General features: G+C 44.2%; 1 protein-coding gene across 1 annotated transcript in view; it reads right to left on the bottom strand.

Annotated features, from left to right (window-relative positions):
* The window catches only part of LOC123034369 (von Willebrand factor A domain-containing protein 7-like), a 36,175-nt gene that overhangs the window by 7,891 nt on the left and 5,402 nt on the right, over positions 1–22,882 (bottom strand). Inside the window, exons 5-14 of the mRNA XM_044451698.1 lie at positions 19,212–19,303; positions 12,816–12,980; positions 11,229–11,438; positions 10,291–10,429; positions 9,503–9,646; positions 6,181–6,187; positions 3,191–3,449; positions 2,875–3,093; positions 2,513–2,685; positions 960–1,074 (exon numbers count right to left, since the gene is read on the bottom strand). Of these exons, the coding sequence (XP_044307633.1) occupies positions 960–1,074; positions 2,513–2,685; positions 2,875–3,093; positions 3,191–3,449; positions 6,181–6,187; positions 9,503–9,646; positions 10,291–10,429; positions 11,229–11,438; positions 12,816–12,980; positions 19,212–19,303 (1,523 nt within the window). The remainder of the gene's footprint in view (positions 1–959; positions 1,075–2,512; positions 2,686–2,874; positions 3,094–3,190; positions 3,450–6,180; positions 6,188–9,502; positions 9,647–10,290; positions 10,430–11,228; positions 11,439–12,815; positions 12,981–19,211; positions 19,304–22,882) is intronic.

Here is a 22,882-nt window from a genome sequence, read left to right as displayed (position 1 = left end):
GACAGTGCCATACAGATAAATGGTCATTATCAGCATAAAGTAGATCAAATACTAGAACATTTTCTTTTGTTTTGTCTACTGAGACCTTTGGCTTTGGGTTGGTATAGAAATAACATTAATCATAATGGGATAGAGAGAACTTAACTTTGGAACAGGATTCCCTTCCCTAAGCATATATCTAGCATTTCTGCAACATGTTTAAGGCATACGCTGAAATCTCCAGCATATCCACAGTGTAAGCTGTGGTACATTAGTGGCAGGACCACTACAATTACAACTGGCTATCTGGATGTGGGTGGGGTGGGGTGGGGTGGTGGGGGAGGATGATGGAGGGCTTGGAGGGGGAGAATAGGGCCAGAGGTAAAAGTGAAGTCAAGTACAAGCAAGAGTCAGATACCAGCTAGGTGTGGCAGAGCCAAAGGAAAAGAAAACTAAAATCATGTGAGTACCGAATACCATCAAGGCATGGCAAGCCCAGAGGCGAAGCAAAGCCAAGAGCAAGCAAAGGTCAGATAGCTGGACCAGAGCCAGAGGCAAAGGCAAGATTGGGAAAAGGCAAGGAGCAAATACTTGGTAAAGGCATCTTCAGGAAGAGGCAGCAGTCAGGGCACAAATGAAAGTGTTCCAGCTCGAGGCATAACCAAGAACATGGAGCAGCCACCATGAAGATTCATGCTGGTGTAGCAGAACTGGGCAGCCTTTTAATAGCATGTCTGGTGGCTTCCACTGGTTTGCGTAACTGTGATGGCCTTAATCCCTGCAAGCACCTACAGGTCTGACACCAATCCTGCAAATACTTGCAAGATGGACCAGGGTGCCTGCTCTGTCAAGTGACCAGGGAAAGCTACACTAATCTGCAGATTTTGACACACAGTCCCTTTCTTGGCACTTCTCGATTTTTGTCTCACTTCTTAAGATGTAAAAATGGTAGTATTTGTTCCATGGCACCAGAGACTCACAGTTTTGGTCTGGCATGAGCTCGATGTGTACACTCTCCATGTAGATGGGGTTGGGGATGAGTCGTGAAAAGGGCAGACCTTCTGGAGACTGGCCTTCCACACTCAGCAGGAAGGACTGGAAGGGAAGGAGAGGTATTTACTGCCAAACATCCTTTACATCCAAGCTGAAGAATCTCCTTCAGGATGAAGGAGGAATTCCATTTTGGAAAAGCTCTTGGGGGTTGCATTCCAGTGGGACACAGGGGAGAATTTGAAGGGGGTAGGACCAAAAGCAGGGTTTGAGGCTCTCTTCCTCTGTTTCATCCCATCTCTCTGTGTCATGATGAGCATATGGGATTATTTCAACAATTCCTGACCCTCTCGAAAGACACATCCAAGTTTTCTGCAACCAAACAGTGGCTATTTTTGTTAGACACTGGAAACTGAAGAAACGATAGCTATAGGCACTTTTTGGTTTTCCTGCTAGTGATATAGAAAAACATTTCTCTACCCTCCTTCCTTTTTATTTAGTAGGACCTGTTAAGATTAGTTCTAATCTGTATGATCTGGCATGATTTTTAAATTAATTTGTAGTAAAACTTTTTTTTTACTTTTTGTTGTTATTTTATTGCTTTTACTGATGATATTTATGGGACAATAATAAAATGTTTCTATTACTGCCTTTATGTTTTATAAATTGACTAGTAAGGCATGAGACTCACTTCAGAGAAGACAATACCACTAGGGAAAGTGGAAAGCAGCAAAGAAAGACCAGCTATGAGATGGATTGACTCCATCCGGGAGGCCCAGTCTTGAGTTCAGAAGAGCTAGACAGGGCTGTCAAGGAAAGGACGTCTTGGAAGACTTTCATTCATAGGGTTGCCATAAGTTGGGGATGACTTGATAACTCTTAACAACAACAAGGAGCTATGATAAAAGATGGGTAGTAAAGTTATTAGAAGATATGCTGATTTTACACCCTGTGTCCTAAGGTACTTTGAACTTACCCTCCCATCTTTGCTGAACCTTCATCCTCCAGTGAAGGAAGATGGAGTTTTTGTGTGATTGTTGAAGGTTATAAATGATCTGAGGATGTGTGTTTCCTATTTCCTGTTTAATGGGATGGCTGAGTGGTCTGATTTCTTAAAAATCTGAAATAAGGGCAATCCTCTACACTCAGCAGCTTGTGGCTGGTTTCAGAATAATATTTTTGAGGATAGTACTGGGAATGTCACTACATGATAATATAGCATGATTTCTAGTAACACTGTACAGAAGAAGAGAAAGCTTCTCCTCATAGCCTCAATGGGAACCAGGTAGTGTACTGGCTTGCCCTGGTTTAATGTAAAGAGGGTCACACCAATTTTCACTCAGTGTAAAGCTACAACTTTAACCCTGGGATGTGCAACTTGTAGGCCAAAGGGCACAACTCCCATCAGCCCTCTCCATTGGCTTTGTAAGCAAGAAGTGGTGAGAGTTGTAAGCCAAAGCATCTTGGAGGCCCTTGAGGTGTTCACATCTGCTTAAAATAAATAAATAAACAAAAATTAACAAAACACGGAAATGGTACCTACCGTAGCATCAACAGAGAAAGAAGCAACAGCGAAGGCATTGCCGAGTGCATCAGAGGTTTGGTTTAGAGCAACAGAGGTGAAGGGAATCCCCTGATCAGAAATAGATACCAGTCGCTGGAACTGAGCTCCTTTCGTGTGCTCCAGCAGCCTCAGGGAGACAATGTAGGTTGTCCCTGTGAAAGATTTAGAAACTTTGCTTTCCTCTGGAATGTCCATGTTCGCTGATCCTCTGCTTAAATGTCCCCCTCCTGGACTTGCTTTTGAAGACAAACACCTTCCTTTACGTTTTTCTTATATGCACAGCTATCTCATAGCTAGTCCCACCCGTAGTGTGGTTGTTGCAGCCAGCTCCCGCAATGTACCTTTCACAGGTCGTCCCTGGATCGGAAGCACATATCCTTTCTGCTTTTTCATGATCTGGTAGGTGAAGTCAAGTAAGCTCTTGCCTCCGATTTCCACAGTATAGGAGCCTCTGGGAGACACAACCACAGTCCATAACCCATGCTTGTTGATAGGAGACACTTTCACAACCTTGTGCTTGTCTGTGTTGATTATGGTGTGAGTGGACTGCACTGGGGCACCTGCAGTTGGATGACACAAAGGGAAACAAAGCTGTAGGAAGAGTGAAAGATTATGGAAGGCACCCATCTGTGCTCCCTACTTCAGAACACCTCCTACCTGAAGGCTGCAGCACAGTCATGCTGAAATCCCTGGCAGAGTGTATACTCTTGACCGAGACACTGATTTCTGTGAGGGTCTCATCCACTGGGAAGGAGAACCGTGCTCCATTCATACGATGGAAGGCCACTTTAACAGGGGCAGCATTCAGGAATAGCTCCACTATGCCCAGGACTTTAGAGAGTTCATATTTTTCAGTCTTTACATAGTAGCCACCAGAATAAACAGCAATTTCTTCATAGATGTCAGTGTAAGTTCTCTCAGGAATGTCCCTTCTCTCAATACCTGCAGAGATTAAATACAGATTTCCCATTTAAACCTGTTCCTCTCCTCTTCTGAGTTCACATGAGGAAAGGCAAACACTACTAGCTGTTTTAATATGACCAGTTCTTCAGTACAGTGCCAATATCCTCCCGTTTCGTTATGCTGCCCCAAAGTAAATCAACTTCAATAATAAAAACGTAATAGTTAAGTACTGTCAGATGTTTTTCGGATAATTCTCCATAGAATCCCCTTAATCATCCTCTAACACCTGGAAAAACTTGTCAGAAAATCAGTTGAAAATCATTTTTTTTAAAAAAAACAAGACCGATAGTTATTAATATAATCACAAATCATGGCTGCTAGACATGATGACTATAAACCATCTCCAGGATCAGCGCATGATGCCTCTGAATACTGGGGTACTTCTAGTTGAGGCTTTTATTGTGCTACCAGCCTGCCTCAGCTACAGAATATCACATCAGGGCTAGACTGCATTGTTTTCCACTTGTAATCCACCTGTGTTTTTCCACTGCTTCATCATCCTTTTTCTATGGTGGTGGTGGGCATAAACATTATGAAGGAAAAGAAGGAATAGCTGCTAGGAACCTTTCATCTGGAATCATCAGTGGAGCCAGATGGAATACTAATCTTTATTTTTTATAAGCAAGTGATTTGACAGCAGGTGCCATCCCTCCACTGACTTCCATGTTCTCTCAGAGCTGAGCTGCAATCCTCACAATAGCTGTGGGGAGGAAGAAAGGAATTGTTTTCCCAGCAACAATGACTGGATTCACATGACACAACAACCCATTATGTGATGGCCTGTCATGTGAACCCAGACCTATTCTCCCAAGGCTTGTGCGTGGGCAACACGCAACCCCAGCAAACTGGGTTGTTTGTACCAATGATGGGTTGTCATGCCATCTAAACATAGTTGGACAATCCTATTGTGGGTACAGGAAATTGGCTAATGAGCCAGATGACAATGCCCCCCAACCCTTCCCGTTCTTGCTGTTTTTGCCATGGGGGTGCTAGAAGGGTGCCAGCACCCCAAAATGCTGAAGTTGCAACTGGCTAGCCCCCTCCCTGTCACTGCAATGAACCATTTGAGACTTGCCTGTTTTTCCCTTTAAACTTTTGAAGGTTGTGAAAGCCAGTTGTCAACTTAACTTTTGCAAACCTTGTTTTGACAGATATGAGCAGTCCTTTCAAAATGCCAGGCATTTTAAAAACTATACCTTTTGGTGCAAGACATTTTATTAATCACAGGTGTGCCACAGGTGAGGGGGATATAAGCCTTGCTTGAGGCAGTTTCCACAGGACTGCCTGCTGCCAGGGGAACAGTTGTCAGTGGTGAACATTGCCCAAAAGAGACTCAAAACATATCCTCCTCATTATTTTCTTGACAGCTGTGAGAAGGTGAGCTGTCAAGAATCAAAGGAACAAGTGATCTTTAGCACAGATGTGTGTCCCAGTCCCAAAACACCCATTTCCCTCTCAAAATCTCCTTTTTAACATGATCCAGAGTTTTGCCAGCTAGCTGCCAAGGCTGTCAAAATGCCTTTTTATTAGAAAGTGGCAGTAGGTTGCACTTTTGCATTTTTCCAGGCTCCTAGAAGTTCAGGGCACAATTCAGAATGTGTGGCATGACAATTAAAGGGGAGTGGAGAAGATGAGAATCTTGCTTTGAAAGGGGTGTAAACACTTTTTGTAGCTGAAGATCACTCATACCTTTGCTTTTCCTTGACAGCTCACCTTCTAATAGCTGTCAAGAAAAACCAAAGGAAGGCTGGAAATACATTTGGAACCTCTTCTGGGCTTATTGTCAGGCTGTATTAGTGTGATGTGCAAACACATCCAATTTATTGTTCCCTGTAATGCCAAAGTATTTGGAATAGGTTAGTCGTGAATGGGCAACTGAGACCTAGTAAGTTTACAAAAATTTGTTTCTGGTGGAGAGGAAAATGTCTGGCTTATTGATATGGATCAACTCAGCAGCCTGAGGTTTTGGACTTCTCTTGGGAGCATGGCTGTAGGGACTGTTGCACTTGGTGCCTGAACTTCAAAATTGGGAAGTCCCAATTGAATGATATGATCAGGCTGGTGAACGATATTATCAGGCTGTTGCTGCTCCCAAGCCCTTCCTGTGGGCTGTGGCCCATTTGGGTGGTCGCTATGGGAACAGGTTGCTACACTAGGTAGGCCTAGTCTAGCAGGCGTACCCTTAGTCATAAGTCATGGTCAACTTATTCATATGCCTCATTTTCCCTGATTCACTTTACTCAGAGCGATACGCAAAACAAAACAATACCATCACCATATTTATAATATATCAGGGATCAAAATTTGAGCCTCAAAAATTGAGCGAAACTTATAACTTTGGTGTAAGACATACCAGCTCCAGTAAGTCAGAACCAATAATAGCAACAGATCCTCACATTAAACAATTTAGTTTTCACTTTAGCCTATTATTAAAATGTGTTGTTTTAATGTCTGTGTTGTTTTTATGTGTTTTATTGTTTTATATTATTGTATGCTACCCTGATGGCTATTTAACAGATAAGACTGTTAAATAAAATCATAAAGTTTGGAAGGGGCCTGTACAGGCACCTGCCTGGTCAGTGCATTTCTCCAAGTTAAAGCATCCCTGACAAATGTCTACCCAACTGCCTCTTGAATACCTCCAATGTGGGAGAGCCAAAGACCTCCCTAGACCTTTTTTGCACTGCTGTACTGCTGCAACAGTCAGGAAGTGTTTCCTGATGTCCAGCTGGAATCTGGCTTCCCGTAAAATAAACCCATTATTCCATGGACTCTGGCAAAATTGAGCAGAGATCCTGGTTGTCTTCCATGTGACAGCTTCTTAGGTATTTGAAAAGCACTATCATCTCCCCTCTGAGTCTTCTCTTCTTCAAGCGAAACACCCCCAGTTCTTTCAATCTATCCTCATAGGACTTTGTTTCCAGTCCCTGGATCTTCCTTGTAGCCCTTCTCTGAACCCCTCCAACTTGTCTACATTCCTTCCTGAAGTTTGGTGCTCAGAACTTGACAAAATACTCAATCTGGGGCCTTTTGATCAATCAATCAATCAAAACTTTGTGTTAAGAGACCTGACAATAAAATACCCCATTCACATCAGCAAAAAAGGGAAAGAAAGAACAACCCACAAAGCACTTCAAGCAGCAGAAAGAAACCAGGGACCTATATCCTAAGCAAAGAAAGGGCACCCACTTCCTGATGACATCTCCTCCCTTAGTTGTCACTTGGAAGCAAAGCACCAGGACAGACAAGATGGAAAGAGCTTCTCACTGGGCAGGTGTCCACAAACTGTTCTGCAAATGACACTAACGTAACCTATAAACTATAGGGCCCTAAATGGCTTTTTGTCCTGGATACCTGAAGGAACGCCTTCTTCCCTATGTGCTGGCCGGCCCCTTTTGATCAGAGGCAGAGGCCCTTCTCCGGGAACCCTCCTTGAAGGAAATCAGGAGGGCAGTTACTCGGAGAAGTGCCTTTTCAGTGGTGGCGCCTCAACTCCCCACTACCCAGGGAGGTTCACCTGGTGCCGTCGGTCTATTCTTTTCAGTGTCAAGGGAAGACCTTTTTATTTTCCTGACATTTTAACAATTAATTGGTTTTATCCTTGTTTTTATTACTAATTTAGATGCAGTCTACTTCTTTTAAAAGATGTGTGTTGTTGTCATGGGTTCTGTTTTTTTATTTGCTCTCTGTAAGCCACCCAGAGACTTTTTTAGTAATGGGACTGCATACAAAAACCTTAAATAAATAAACATCTTCAGACATGTTAGAAGCAGCATCAGCTTCCCTTTGAAGGTTTATGGCAAGGCAGATGGACACAGCGAGGTTTCCAAGGGCTGAGAGCAGGAGTGGTCTGAGAGGTTTTGTTACCTGAATTAACGAATGAGATGGCACCCCCTTCCGTTCCATATACAAAAGCCTTTTTTCAATATTGAGCATTGGTCTAAAATGCTTAATGATGGGATGGCATCTTCCACCACCCCTGAAGGCGGTAAGCCAGCTTAGAGGGGATAGGAAAGGCCACACAGACAGTTTTCTTCATCCATTTGCTGTCTTCTCTCAGCATTTGCCACGTGAGGTAGGAGGCCTGGGCCATGGTAAGCCAATTCAAGTAGGAACAGCCAAGCCCTGATGGCAAACAATGACAAACGCAGAGTTTCTCTCCTCTCACACCATTTTTCTAGTTTTGAGGACTCTCGTTTTGCCATCATGCACAGGCAAAACCTTGGTAGTTGCAACAGCCCTGAAAAGTTCAAATCCACCTTTAAAAGAAGAAGATAAGGGTGGCCTTTTCAGGCCACCAACATGTGGTGTCAGATGGCCAGTTGCTTTGATGCTGTTGTCAGGAAAGTCAGTGGTGTCTATACTTATGAAAGGGGGTGGGGGCGCAAGCAGCTGTGGCTTACATGTTGCCCCCTTCCCCCCCCCGTGTTGTAGAGCAAGTCACTGTGGAAAGCTCTGTGCTAGGTGGATAATCTAGGAGGGGGACTCTGACATCAGAAAAAACTCTTCTGAAAAATGAGCTCTCTCAGTGGCTGAGCAGTTTTGTTTTCTTTGAGCTACCCTATAACTCCTGAGACACTTTCCAGGGATGAGAGGAATGAGGTCTCAGTGGATGATTTGAGACAGCAAGCCAAACCCACTATTTTGGGTGCATAGTACTTGCACTTCTGTTTCCCCATGAATCCTTTTTGCAAGCAGGTTTTTCACCCTGCCTCAGTTTTTCTGTCATGTCTTTGCTGGAGGTCTTCTACCCTGGAGAGAAACTCAGGTTTCAAGAGAGGGATGCCATTGACCTAACATGTCAGACAAATGGGAAGAGCCTGAGTCTGCCAGGAAGATGACTGCAGATCCTTTCCTCTCAAGAGAAGGCAGTCTGCCTTGGAGGGAGAGGCTGAGTAGCATCCTGCTCCCCAGGGACCTCAAGCAGCAGGGAGACTTGGGTAGGGTTCAGCAGGCTCTGACATTAGAAACCTTCAGCGGTGTTGGGAAAACCATTGTCTAGATCAGCCTCCCACAACCTTGTGCCTTCCAGACATGTTTGGACTGCAATACCCAGAATTCCCAGTCAGTGGCCCTTCTGGATGGCAATTCTGGGAGTTGCAGTCCAAACATCTCTGAAGGCCACCAGGTTAGGGAAGGCTGGTTTACACCAACCCTTGATGACCGATTCTCATGCTCCTCAGACTCCTACTTCACCCAGCTTCTGTGCTGTGTAGATACCTGATGACTCAGCAGTGTTGCTGACCCTGGCTTGTACTTTGACTGCTCCTGCCTGCCTGTCCCATTCCCTTATGGAAACCCTGGCACTAGCCTGGTTGCCTGTGTTGTGACTCTGCCTTCAGGATTGTCCTGTATTCAGGGTCCACTTTGGTCAAAGTCAGTTAGAATTTTTGTCCATGTGTCTTCCAATGTATGCATGTTTATGGTCATGTGTTTGATTTGTTTTGTTAAGCGAACTGAATCACAAGAAGAGCAAACACTAAAGGACCACTATGTTACAGTTTGCATATTGATTGGGGAAGTTCATATCAGAATGCAAACCCAATGGAATTTCCCCCCATTCCGACCTATTAAAGGGGATTGCATTTCCTAGAGCAGGGTAGGGAGCCTCTTTCAGCCCATTTTGGTAAACTCTTGGGGGCTGTATTCCAGTGTAGAGTGGGGCCAAGGCTGAAGATGTCCCCTCCCATGCCATCATATGGTAGCATAAAGCTTGTTTTGTCAACAACTAAGCCAGAGGTGAGGTATTTCAACCTTTTAGAATGGGGAAAAACAGCACAAAAACTAGGAAACGTCAAAACTTTATCACTCTGAGGAAAGTGGCCATAGCCTGGGAAAGAGTGGATCCATTTGGCTAACTCAGGAGTTCTGGACTGGGATCTTGTGCCTGAGGATTCCTATCCCTGTTGTCTAGGTAAGATTTCCCCCCAGTAACATGAGAATCCAGCCATCTCAGATCCCCAACAATGTTCTCTTGGTCAGAGCATGGTCTTTGCCAAAATGTACATACTTCGGCGTTTCCGGTCTTCACAGCTAGCCTTTGAGACAACGAAGCTAATAGATGACCGTTTAGTATCACTGATCCTTTTGATCTCATTCTCCAGGTGTTCATCCTTTGGAAGGTCATCAGTAAAGCCAAAGATTTTGGATCTGGAGAAGTAGAAAAGGTCTTAGGCTAAAAATTCCAATGTGGCTGTGTGCTCTGAAACTAGAAGGGCAAGTATGGTGTGTTATGACTTGCATTCAGGGTGAGGGTGAAGTGGTGTTGGACATGGATGTTAATTTCCTACCATAACCAGAACTACAGTGGTACCTCGGCTCACAAATGCCTCAGTTCATGACCAAATTGGGTCGCGAACAGAAATTTCAGAAAAAAATTACCTCATGTTGCGCACTCCGCACTGGGTGACGATCACGATCGTGCCCATCTGCACGGGTGCAATCATGGTTGTGCGGGGGGGGGGGGGGGATTGCTGTGATCTTTGTTGTTCTTTGTCACTTTGTTTCATTTTTTTGTGATTAAAAATGGTTGAAGAACAGATTAACCTTATTTACATTGAACCTTATGGGGAAATTTGACTTGGCTCACGACCAATTTAGGTCATGACCACAGTCATGGAATGGATTAAATTCGTGAGCCAAGGTACCACTGTATACAACTTCAGGGGTATGGTGGACAATCACCATGTCAACTCCACCAGGCCCTAGCTAAAGATAATAAAACTTCACTAAAGAATGTCACAAGAAGAGAGATACAAGGAAGACAGGACAGGAAACTAAGATAGAATCATTACCTTGGCAAGCTTTCTTCCAGAGCTAATTTCTGACCCGTTAATGACATCTCCGGACAGTCACCACCACCAGCAACAATGAGGCCATCAATATAAGTCGCAAATGTATGTACATTGTCAGTCTTCATGACAGGCCCAACCTCTGTGGGAATGGAATCCATAGGAAGAGGACAGCAGTGAATTTGCAGTACAGTTACAACAGATTTTATTAAGGTAGTTTGGGCATGGGCCAAGTAACAACAGCTCAAAATACGACCAAAAAATGCACAGATCTGCATGTGCTGTTCTGATTTATGTGGGCTTATCATGGTGCAAGAGAGGGGTGCAGTAGGTTGGCAGGGGAAAGGAAAGGAAAGGGAGGGAGAAAGGGCATCTGGCAGGGAAGAGAAGCGTGTGTGGCTGGGGCTGGAGGCAGCAGCAGGGTGGGAGATAGAAGACTGAAGGCAGCATGGAAAGGAAGACAGAAGCATTGGTGTGTGGTCTCCTATGTCAGGTGTCAATCAGGCTCACCATGGGTTGTTGGTCCCCTTAATACTACCTTATTCCTTCCACAGATATCTCAGGGAACACTCTCCACCATGGTCACAAGCAGTTTCATGCTTGCCATCCATTTTTTGTCTTAAAACTTTTTTTCTGGGAAATTTCAAAAGTCAAGCCAGCTTTCACAACCCCCATTTGGACATCTATGCACACTCCTTTCAAAGTGCCCCAGAGGAAACTTGGAGAGTCTGCCTATGTTGGCCACTGCTTTTTAATTTTAGCACAAAAACAAATTTGTACCTGCAAGAACTTGAAGTTTCACCAGAGGCCATGTCCTAGGCTGTGCTTGCTGCCAAGCACAGGAACACAAGCCCTGGATGTTTCCCAGAAGAGGCTCCAAATGTTTTTTGCATCTTCTGATTTCTTTTGAATGAGCCAAAAACTTTCCTTTGCCTCCTCACCTGGATCATTGAAGGGCACAAGAATGTAGTTGATGGGTTTATCAGGGGAAGTGGAGTAATTCTGGAGTATTTTCATGCAAGTAGCTCTGACTTCAGCAATGTCATCTTCCATGCTGCTGGTCGTGTCTATCACAAAAGTGAGGGAGTAGCCTTCCATGTTGAAAAACGCCTTGAAAATTTTGTCACCCAGTTCTCTTAAGAGACTACCATCTAAGCAAAGACAAAATTAACTTACTTCTGTGCCATAGATGAGATGCGTCCATTTTCTAAGAAAAGTTCCAAGTGCAATGAATGGTTTGCTATTCAAATCCTCCACCTCAGTGGTTCTCAAACTCCCTCCTGTTCCAAGAACAACCAAAATTGTGGGAGGTCTCAATGGACCACTTAGTAAAATAATGTTACTCTTGTTCTATAAATCAAAACACATATGAGGTTTGTCCAGAAAATAAGGACAATGAAGTCCTTACACTTGAGAAGGGCTCTGTGAAGGGAGAAGCTGGCCAAGGTCACTTGGGTTGGGGTGCCAGGTATACGTTAGAAGACAGATCAGTTGCATTCCAGCCCTGGAGTCGAGACATTCTTTATTGTGACGCCCTGTTCAAGTGCCTCAAGAAAAATGCAAGCGAGTTTGGAACAGCGGTATGCAATAAAATTGTGTGAAATTGGGTAAAAGTGCATCAGGAACTTTGGTAATGGTGAGGGAAGCTTATGGAGAAGCGGTGCTACCATCTGCACAAGTGTACCGATGGCACAAGCTGAGACCGGTTCAGCTTGGATCTTTCATCACAACAAAGCGATGAGTCACAGTGCTTTGACTGTCAGAAAGTTTTTGGCTAAAAAACACATCACGGTGCTTCCCCATCCTCCCTACAGCCCTGACTTGGCTCCTTGTGACTTTTTTATCTTCCCAAAGATGAAGAATTGTTTGAAAGGACACCATTTAGGTAGTGTGGATAACACCCAAAGAGCCACTATGCAGGCTCTGAACGCTATCCCACTTGAAGACTTCCAGGGATGCTGTGAAGAATGAAAAATTGCTAGGAGTGTTGTGTACACTCAAAAGGTGCATACTTTGAAGGAGACAATGTTCAATTGTAAATTTATCAATAAAATAATTTTAAAAATATCATTCCTATTACTTTCTGTACACACCTCATATGTAACTTACATTTTATTAACCATAGTTTTTATGGCATAATGAATGCACCTGTTTTTATGAGCAATGTTCTGTAAAGTTGGAGTGGGCATAATGTTTCACCTCAGGCCAGGTTCAGCATCCATACTTCTTCTGCATTTGCACTTGAGAACCTTGTTTCAAATGGTCATGATTCATTGTTCTGGCAACGAAAAATAAAGTGCAAGCACAGCCAAGTACTGGTATCCTTGACTGTTCTGCAACTTTCCCCGTACCACCTGAATGAAACTCACTGACCCCAGTGGTCCGTGGACTACAGTCTGTGAGTTTCTGTATCTGGCTATTTTGGGGAGAACTCTTTACCAGGGACCAAACCTATGTGACGATTCCCAGAATTGACCAGATAAATCACAACACCCAGATCCTCAAGAGATTAATGGTTCTGCATTTACCATCTCCTACAAAGAAGTCCATTGTGGCTTGTATTGCTAGTTCAGCTGCTTGTTTATGCAAATGAAAATGTGGTGAGAGCAGTGGGTTGGAAGTCGCTTTGTTAATGCCTCCAGTGGGAGGCCTATCTTGGTTCTCATCATCTTTCCCACCATGTCCACATTTTCCTGAAGAAAGAACATAAATATGAAAGAATAAGAAAAAAGAATTGTTAGGTCAGATTACATCAATGAAAATGATTGTGAATAAGAACAATTTGCTGTTTCATTTAGTTAATAAGGGCCAAGGATGGAAGAATCTCTTGATTTTTCTTTTTCCTGCATTTAAGATGTTTAATTCTCATTTTTTCTCTGCCCTAAAGATGAAATTTGCCAGATTTGGTACATCATCATCAACAACCACCCCAAAGCATTTTTTTCCTTTCTACAGCAGTCACATTCAAGAGTTACAGCAATTCCCACCATGGAAAAGACAATGGCTGGGTTCACACATCACAACCAAGCTCTGCATGGTTTCCATGAGTGAAAGAAAAAAACCCCCCTCCACTCTGTGTTTAAGATGATTCACATTGAGTAGGGTTTCTAAAACATGCTCGTCAGCAATTGCAGGAGAGAAAGTTGTAGCTGCCAGGAAGTGTCTCTGCTCCCAAAAGAAATACCCTTTGCTTAAAGTAATTCTTTGCTTATATGGAGATAAATAGAAACCTAGACAATTACTATGGAATGCAAACTACCGCAATCACAGATGCACCAGTTAGCAAACATTTATCTCTCAATTAATTAAAAACAGGCACAGACTCCATCTTGCATCAAAACAAAATGGAAGATTTAACAAACATAAACTCCTTCCTAGGTTAATACAGATACAGATGATTTACTACATCATGAATTTTCTCAAGACTGTTTATTAATTGCCTTCACAACAAATACACATGGTTTACTTTCCTTTCAGGCCCAGTTTACCAGAGAAATATTCAAGGCCTGAATATGTCTTACTTCTACACATGGTGTGCCTTTTTCCCTTGGATGTGCCTGACTGTCGTGCCTGACGACTCGTGGGAGGTGTTAGCACGCGACAGAGGGCCAGAAGCCTCCAGTGAGGATCAGGCTTTAGAGCAGGGAGATTTATACTTGATGCCCATGGCACAAACAGCCCCCCCCCCCGCCACCTGACTCTGAAGTTTTTGATGGAGTTCCCGGAAATCAGGAAGGGGAGTCAGTTGTCATGGAAAGTGCCCAACTGAGGAGGAGACTTCGACACTTAGACCAATTAGAACAGAGAAGGAGAGAAAGAAGTTTGTCCAACCCCCGTGGAGAGGGACGTATGAGAAGACTGAGGTCCACGTGACAAATCTCAGAGGTCAGAAAGGAGGGGGCAACTGTGTTGCTTAGAGCTCTCTGCGGTAGCTCCTACACTATCTGTCGTAAACATAAATCTTGTAGTCGTTTGGAATAAAGGTCTTTAGTTTTTATTGCCTGCATCTGTGCGAGTAACTGGGGACATGAGTTACGGCCTCGTGACACTGACAGACAAGTGGCTTCGAGGCTATTGTGGTTTCTACCCTTCTTTCACAGTCCTCCCAATGCTGGCATGTATCTCATCAGCCACTGCAACTGAAATTAAATCCTATGATGGATGGCTGGAGCAGCTCCTGCAAAGGCTGCTGCTCTTTCCAGGGGTCTTTGTGGTAGCTTCATACCAGGATGATGGAAACTACAATACTGGGTTTGGGCAATAAGAGAAAACCATGGTGAAGTGTTGAAACTATAGAACAGACAGTTGCTTCTTGCCATGGTTTCTAAAACCAAATGTACCATGCTGAAATACCATGACAGGGGCTGGACAACATGACAGACCATCCTCCACAAGAAAGCACATGGCCTGTTGTGTTGTGTGAACCCACCCAGCGTTGTAGCTGTCATATAAGCACCTCTGAGGCAAAAAAGGGCAATTCAAATTCAGCATTAACATGACTGGATGTACAGGGATATTTATTTATGTAAAGCTTTTATAAACTGTTCCATTAGCAGATGCTCTCAGAATGGTGTACAAGATATTCAGACTATTCTGGTCTATCCAAACTTTTAAGAACTAAGCACTCAGAATGTTCCACCTGGATGGATCTGAATCTGCCCATTTTGGTTTCTTTCAAGTTCTTTTAAAATATCAGGTTCTTTCCATACTGGACATCAGTGAATTTTCTGAAATTCTTATAAATTTCTGAAATTTATAATAATTTATAAATTCTTATATTAAAATAGAAATGAAATGATCACTCAGCCCTAATGAATTCTGTATGTAGTCTTGAAACAGGCTGTGGAACCTGGCCAAGTGACCCCATATGTGAGGGGAGGGCAACCACTTTTGGTCCCACAGCTGTATAATTTCCAGAGCAGGCTGACAGACCAATGGACTCTTGAAAACTCCACCTCAGAGCTGTGGAGGTTGCCATTCCATGCCTTATGTGCAGGCCTCTTCTGAAGGCTAGTTTGCATGTTATACCTCAACAAGGCAGTGTTGTTGTGTCAGCTTGGCATCCCGAGGGTGCTACTTTCATTGTTTGTTCCTAGTGATAGGGAAGCAGGGCTTGCTCTACTGTTAATGTTGGGGCGAGGAGCATCAGTGCTGGCTCCATGCCTTGGCTGACCCTACTGGACTGGTGGAAGCTCTTCTTGCTTGTTGCTGGCTGAGCTGGCAGCAGTCTCATCTAGTTGCCCTCTCCCAATGCATCAGAGACATGCCTTTGGGAAGGAAGCCCATACTTAGATAGTGTGTGAAGAAGCAGCTTCAACGGGGATTGCTCTGTTCATTTGACACATAGTATAGATTCACACACCAGGAGAAGCCATAATGAAAATTTGGGTCCGTTGTGCTGTCTGGACTCAGATCCAGAATTCCTGTATGTTGGGATTGGGTTTCTGAAAGCAGAGAGAGAATCAATGATTGTCTCTGAAGTTTCCATATTTCACTTTGGCTTCTCTGGTCATCTGCACCCAGGATCCCCATTTTACTGTTATATGTATAGAAACACCATACAGTCCCCTGGCAAGATCAACCATGGAAATGGCTGCTTCTACCCTCCAATCTCCATTGCCTTCATCTCCCTAGCAACAGACACATCACTGCTTTCTTTATTCCATTGGCCAAGCAAATGTGCCTGTCTTCTTATTTACTTTTGAACACAGGGAATGGAGAAAGGGGGTGGAATCATAGCAACTGTCATTTTCATTTAATACAAATATTTTGTGTGGGCTGGAGTGTCTGGGAAGTGCCACAGACATTCAGGTGCACTTGAGAGAGGGAATGGGAGGCCTGCCTCAGGAACACTGGGGACTGGTCAGGACTGTGGTCCATTGACAAAAATAGGGACAGGATTGGGATTTCCCTTGCATGGGTTTCTGGGATGTGCTGTGAGGCCTGAAGGATGGAGTAGAGCATGGGTCCTCAAACTAAGGCCCGTGGGCCAGATCCGGCCTGCCATGCCCATTTAACCGGCCCACCCCACAGGTTTTGCACTTGCTGGGTGTGTGTATTGCTTGCGAGGAGGTCGTTTTGGACTAGCTTAGAGAAAATGATCTCCTTACAAGCAAGCTGGCACCTCGCCGTGCAAGCATCCGACGGCGGCTTGCTCGTGAGGAGGTTGTTTTGGACTTGATCTCCTCACGAGCAAGCCAGTGCCTTGCCCCGCATGTGTCGCCACCCCACCTCACGTACGTGTGCATGTGCCCCATCCCTTCACCAGCCCGTGCCCCCCCGCCGGCACCGCCTTGGCAGCCTGCGCCCACTGCTGCCACCTATTGACTGCCCCTCTTTAGAAAAAGTTTGAGGACCCCTGGAGTAGAGAATGTGGAAATCATGCTGCCTGGGTAACCACATGACTGACTGGCAAGTTGACAAAAAATCCATGTACAGTGAAAACAGTGTAGGGTTGTTTGCCATATTGTATGAGCACGGCCGGGTTATGTCCCAACTATTATTATTATTATTATTATTAGAAAATAGATTATTTTGCTTTTTGGAATTTCTGGGAAGCCTATTGAAAAATTCAACTTTTTCAAAGTAACTTAAGATTTGTTTTGCTCTGAAATATTAAGTGATCAGCTGAATATCCTGAATGATAATCATTTCACATGTAAATAGGCAAAAAGTAGTAATTGTATTAAAGAGAAGACTGGCAAAGATAGAGGCTGGTTCACAATAAATTTTGGTAACTGATGCAAATAATAACTATCAAGACTACTTGACTGGTTTCCATAGAGGAAAAGCTGCATTGAAGGTATAGCAGAGAATTATTGCTAGCAATAAGCAGGGATCAGATGGCATTATTCCAGGTCAACTCAAATTTTAAGGTTATGGTTTTCAACTAATGAGGAAAAAATATTGTGCAAGGTCTAGACATCAAAAGGCTGGAGATGCACATGTCTATGAAAATTATAGACCTTGCTTAATTAGCAAATGTTGAGTACAGAGTTATGTTCTCTAAGGTATAGTTTGGAATTGATGTAATACAGCCTGCAAGGTGTTTGTCTGAACATTTTAAAAATAAATTTTACATATATGAGGGGAAATAATATTTAGTAACAGCGAGATAACTCAGATTTGAGCTCTATTTAATGGGACAATAGATAATACTAACAATGAAGTAATCTTTGCATCAAAAGGGATGGGCTGCTTTTGGAATGAAGTAGCTTCTTATTAGAAGCTCACCAGGCCTGTGTGCTTGTCTGCTGAACTGCTTATTCAGAGACAAATGGTATATTTTGTACTTAGACAAGATTGCTTCTTAGAAGTCTTGAAACAAGTTCAGGAAATACTATTTCTTGTTATGCTATTAGAGTCTAAGAATCTTTCAAAAGGCTTTCCTTTATAACAACAATTGATTTTATTTTATGCAAGTTATATTTTTTATTTTTTTATTTTTTTGATGTCATGTTATAAAGAAATATATTTCAAAATAAAAACTGGATTCAGAGATTTACTAATTCTGATGAGTACGAAACAAAATATTGAAATCCCCTAGAGCAAAACTATGTTTTATCAGGTATAGATAATTGTTAGCTATAGATAGATAATTGGCAGCCTAAGGCTTCCTAAATACTGGACTCTAGCTTGAAAACACTCAGCGAAGACCAAACCGATGATGGCTGGTACCACTGCTGGCATGTGGCAGCATTTATACACGGTTCACAAACAGGTGCTAGGCAGAATGCTGTGTAAGCAGCAGTACCATCTTGGAGGACGGAACTCTGTGTCACACGGCCCCTTCTGCACTTGCTACGCTCACCTGCTGCTGTCAGGTTCATCCCTCCACCACTGATAGTCACATTTAACTGTCAGTCCTCTCACTTTTGTATGTGGAAGGGTGTGTGTAGTGGGGTGTGGTGGGGTGGGGTGGGGTGGGGTGGGGTGGGGTGGAGAACTGCTTCTTTTTGTTCTTCATTTCATGCAGCAAAATATTTGGTAGGGTATCCAGGTATTATAATTATTATTATTATTATTATTATTACTAATAATCATGCAGAGGGTAGTCTCAATATGAAGAAGAACCAGATAACCATCCCTACCTGAATGTGTCCTCTATTTCAGAGATGGGCAGAAAGTAGATTATGATCTATTGGTATAGCACTGGGTAATTTGCAATTATGGATGTATGGATTTTGTTAAATCCATTCCATATGTGTTTTGTAGATTATCAGGCATCTCTTGGTTATTTTCTTGTGAAATAGAATTAGAGTTTTCTCCATTTCCCACACTCACATTCACACTGGTAAATTACTATTTGTGCCAGTGTGCAAATTCCTTCTTCCACATGTTCATGCTTTTAGTCTATGGAGGAAAATGCACTTTTTGGTGAATGATTTTTTAAAGGCCCTTTGTATTTTTCTATGGTCAAATATAAAATTCCAGAAAGCTTTAAAAATGGTATGTCATGGCTTTTTCTCATGTCCTGTCTCCACCTAAAGGCCTGGCCCAGTCTTAGTATTAGGCAGAGAATGGCTGTTGCCTCAGGTGGCACAAGCTGGGATCTGGACTGGGGTGGGAAAATGGGGGGCTTCGAACCCTCTGTGAGCACCAAAATAAACTCAAAGAGCCACAGAGGCTTGTGAGCCATGGTTTGGCCTCCCCAGCTATACAGTTGGCCTTGTGCCCCCTAAGCTAACCTGCTGCATTCAGGTGGGGCAGGTTGCAATCCCATCTCCAGTGCTGAGGAAAGATCCAACTGCCAAATCTTGTTGGCTTTTGTCCATGAATGGGAGGAGATGCCATTTTGTTCTTTTCCTCAGGCAGCAAAATATCTTGGGCTGGCCCACTGCTGGACTCACTGTATGCCATTCCTCAGTGGAAAACTGCAAACACAGTAGTGATTGGCAGTGCATCTTAGCAACAGGAAATCTTACCTTGCAATTTCTCCCTGCACGTTGCTGATGTCTTGTACCCACTGGTGAGCTTGTCAGTCACTAATAGGTTATCCTTACATGAGTAGATGTCACTATTAAATGGAAAATAAGTTAATGAATGGCTTTGAAAGTAACATTTCCTGAGAGGCGTGTTTGGAGGGGGATTGCTCAGGCCCAAGTTCTCTCTCTTTCGGAAGCCACAGATCATAAACCCACTGAAGATCATGAAAATGATCTAGCCATGCCTGTAGCTGACAGCATATCAGGACTCACTGTTAAGAGGTAGCTTAAGTTGTTGAAGGCTGGCACTGGCCAGAGATTAGGTTAGTGGACACAGATCTGTATTCAGGTCTTGCTCTGGTCATGGCCTCAATGACGCCTTCCCTGCACTGGAGATGAAATTGTTCAGAGCAGTGTAGCTTCCCAGAACATCAGGAACTAGAGCTTTCTGGCCTCTCTTCCAGAAGCTCGCTTCCCAAAGTTCTCTGGGGAGAGGGAAAGGCTATAAAACCAGTGGCGTTTGCATAGATGGCAGTTGTCAGGCAGCTCCTTAAGAAACAGCAGAAGACAGCAACGGCCTAACAACGGCCACTGCCATGAAGATTCCTACTCCCTGAACTGCCACAGCGAACTGCTCTTCCCACCGAGAGACAGGGCAGTTGTCGGGCCATTGCACTGTACACCTCTTCCCTCCCCATTCTTCTTTCTAGTGTGCTGCGCCTTTTGCTACATTGATGACCTGTAGGTAGGGACTGGCAGATCAGGTGGGTGGCGGATGGGAGTTGCAGTCTGATACAACTGGAAGGCACCAGCTTGGAGAGGCTGCTCCAGGGGCTGAGGCTGCCATGGGGGTGCTTGCAATATGCAGCCACTGGGGGTTCTGGAAAATCAGAACTATTCAGCAGAACAAGGCACCTCACAGTACATAACTTAATTAAAGAGAAGGACTGCAAAGAGAAAAACTGGGCCTCGCCAGGGCTGCAAGTGCCTCTGTGCACTTTACTTCACATCAGAGAATGCTGGCACTCGTAATCAAGCTCCCATTTCCCAAGTGAAAGAAAAGCCTTCTTTTTGGGTCATTTACTAACTGCCGAGCAACCTGCCAATTGCTTTTGGCTTTTCACCATTCAGGGAGCCCTCTTCTAACTGCTGTCTTTCCACCTTTCCCCTAAATGAAACATAGAAACAGAGTGAGTCAGAAGGGGTCTCCCGGACCATCTAGTCTGACCCCCAGCTCCAGCCAGCTCCACTCATGACATGCCTCCCATGTGCATGTCTAGCCTGTTGTTGAACACCCTCATGGATGGGGCTTCAACCACCTCCCATGGAAGCCCATTCCATACCCTCGGGGTCCTAACTGTCAGGAAGTACTTCCTGGCATCCAGATTGAACTTTGGTTCCTTGAGCTTGGCTCCGTTCAGAGCGTCCTGCCTTCCTCTGCAGAGGAGAACAGGTCTTTTTGGTCATCCCTGTGCAAAGGTAATCGTTCTTCTGTTGAGTAATCTGTTGGGAGCCACATACAACTGGTAGGCACGACTGAAATTAGCAATAGACACATTTAAGATAAGAGAGCCTTTCCTCTTTCCCTCTTCCCACAAATCTGTCTGTCTTTCCTGTTCAGCAGGCTGCAAGGGAAGGAACAGATCAGGGGATGTGTCTGCAGGGAGGACAGGGAGCAGTGACCACACAGGCATACGTGCTACTCTAATGAGTAGGCAGGAGCTCTGTGGAGCAGGGGCGAGGGGGAAGCCCCTGCTGACTGAGAAAATGCCCAGCGGAGCATGTGGGGTAATGGGGAAGAGGGAGATGGAGCAAGCAGGAGTGGTGCATGCTGGGATTGATTCACAGCCAGAGGCACATGGTAACTAGTTATGACTAGTTCCCTTGTGAATATGTGAACACAGGACTCAAGGTAAGAAAGGGAGCTGCACAGTAACTATGCACATTATGTGTGAACAGCCCCAAGGAAAGATAGGTAACTTCATGGTATTGCTTAGCATTATGGCTGAACATAGTCATTTTCTCTCTTCCTGAAGTCTTCCTGTACAGTAGTTTATTTATTAGATCTATACACTGGTACCTTGGCTCAACTTAATCCATTCCAGGACTCTGGTCGTGACCCAAATTGGTCATGAGCCAAGTTAAATTTCCCCATAAGGTTCAATGTAAATAAGGTTAATCCATTCTGTAACCATTTTTTAAATCAGAAAAATGTGAAGCAAAGTGACAACAACAAAGACTGCGGCCATCCCCCCACCCACCAAGCACAAGCGCAGCCATCTCCCCACTGCCCCAGCACAATCGAGATCGCGCCCATCATCCCAGTGTGCTGTGGGGTAGAGACGGGTGTGTTCCCAGGCGCACTGGGGGTGGGAGAGATGGGCGCAAATGGTGCGCTGTGGGTGGGGAGATGGCTGCGATCGCAGTTCCGTTCGTGCAGGGAAGGGGTGCCTGATCAGAGGCGCGCTCCTGCAGGAAGGACATGCGGAATCTCGGCCATCTCCCCCGCGGTTCTGCTTTGCTGCTCCTGTCTTTCCTGCAGCAGCGTGCCTCTGATCACGCATGCCTTCCCTGCACAAACGGAACTGCAATAGTGGCCATCTCCCCACTGGGAATGGGGGGAGGTGGCTGCGATCTTGGCCACCACCCAAAGCGGTGTTTGCGACCCAAGTCAAAATTTTTGTTCATGACCCGATTTGTTCGTGAACCAAGGTGTTTGTGAGCCGAGGTACAACTGTATTCTGCTTTTTTCCCTAATGAACTCAAAGTGACTGACATAATCTCCTCCTCCTGTGACTAGCCCAAAGTCACCCAGTTGGCTCCATGGCTGAGTGGGGACTAAAACCCAGATCGCCTGCATCTCAGTCCCAGTCCTAGACCCACACCCTAACCCTAACCTTTATTTAAATAAAAAATTTCAACCTAAAAAAAAAATTTCAACTTAACTCCAAACCCTAACCCTAACTGCTATACCACACTGGCTCTCAAATAAATAAATAATAGTAGGAGATATATGGATTCGAATAAATCTGTGGCCAGCTTCTGTAGTTTGTTAGGGTTCTTGCATCTGCCTGCTTTTCATTGACCCTCTGAATTTTTCATGGATGCATGGAATATTATCTCACCTTTGCACACATGCGATAGTAATAATGCACATTAGCATTTGTTGTTATGTGCCATCAAGTCCTCTCTGACTTATGGTGTCCCTATGAATGAAAGTGCCCAGGGAAGCATTCGGGGCAATGGGGAAGAGGCAGGTGGAGCAGGCAGGAGTGGTGCATGCTAGGATTGATTCTCAGCCACAGATGTTGATGAGATATGTACTACCATTTGGAGGGAGGATGGAGGCACATGGTATGTGCCCTCCAAAATGTCCAGCTCAGTTGGTCTAATTTAAGGCTGTGGTTTCCCTTATATAATACATCCATCCATATTAGCATAGCTGCACATTAATGCTAATGTATGTTAGCACAAATATGATTTTTCTACAAATCTCATCCGGAAGGAAAATAAAAGTCCCTGAAATCTACACAACTCAGAAAGAAGTCTAATTCCATAGGTCAGATGTATAGAATTCTATTTGAATTTGCTATGGAATTTAAATTTGTAATAAACAGATTTAAAAGGCTAAATCCTAAGAATAGCTTCTCTGCCAAACCTAGGCCTCAGAC

Source organism: Varanus komodoensis, unplaced genomic scaffold (assembly GCF_004798865.1).
Source record: "Varanus komodoensis strain SLA01 unplaced genomic scaffold, ASM479886v1 scaffold6_4, whole genome shotgun sequence".
Classification (NCBI taxonomy): Eukaryota; Metazoa; Chordata; class Lepidosauria; order Squamata; family Varanidae; genus Varanus; species Varanus komodoensis.
Note: the sequence above shows the minus strand (reverse complement) of the source record. Positions and strands in the feature narration are given on the sequence as shown.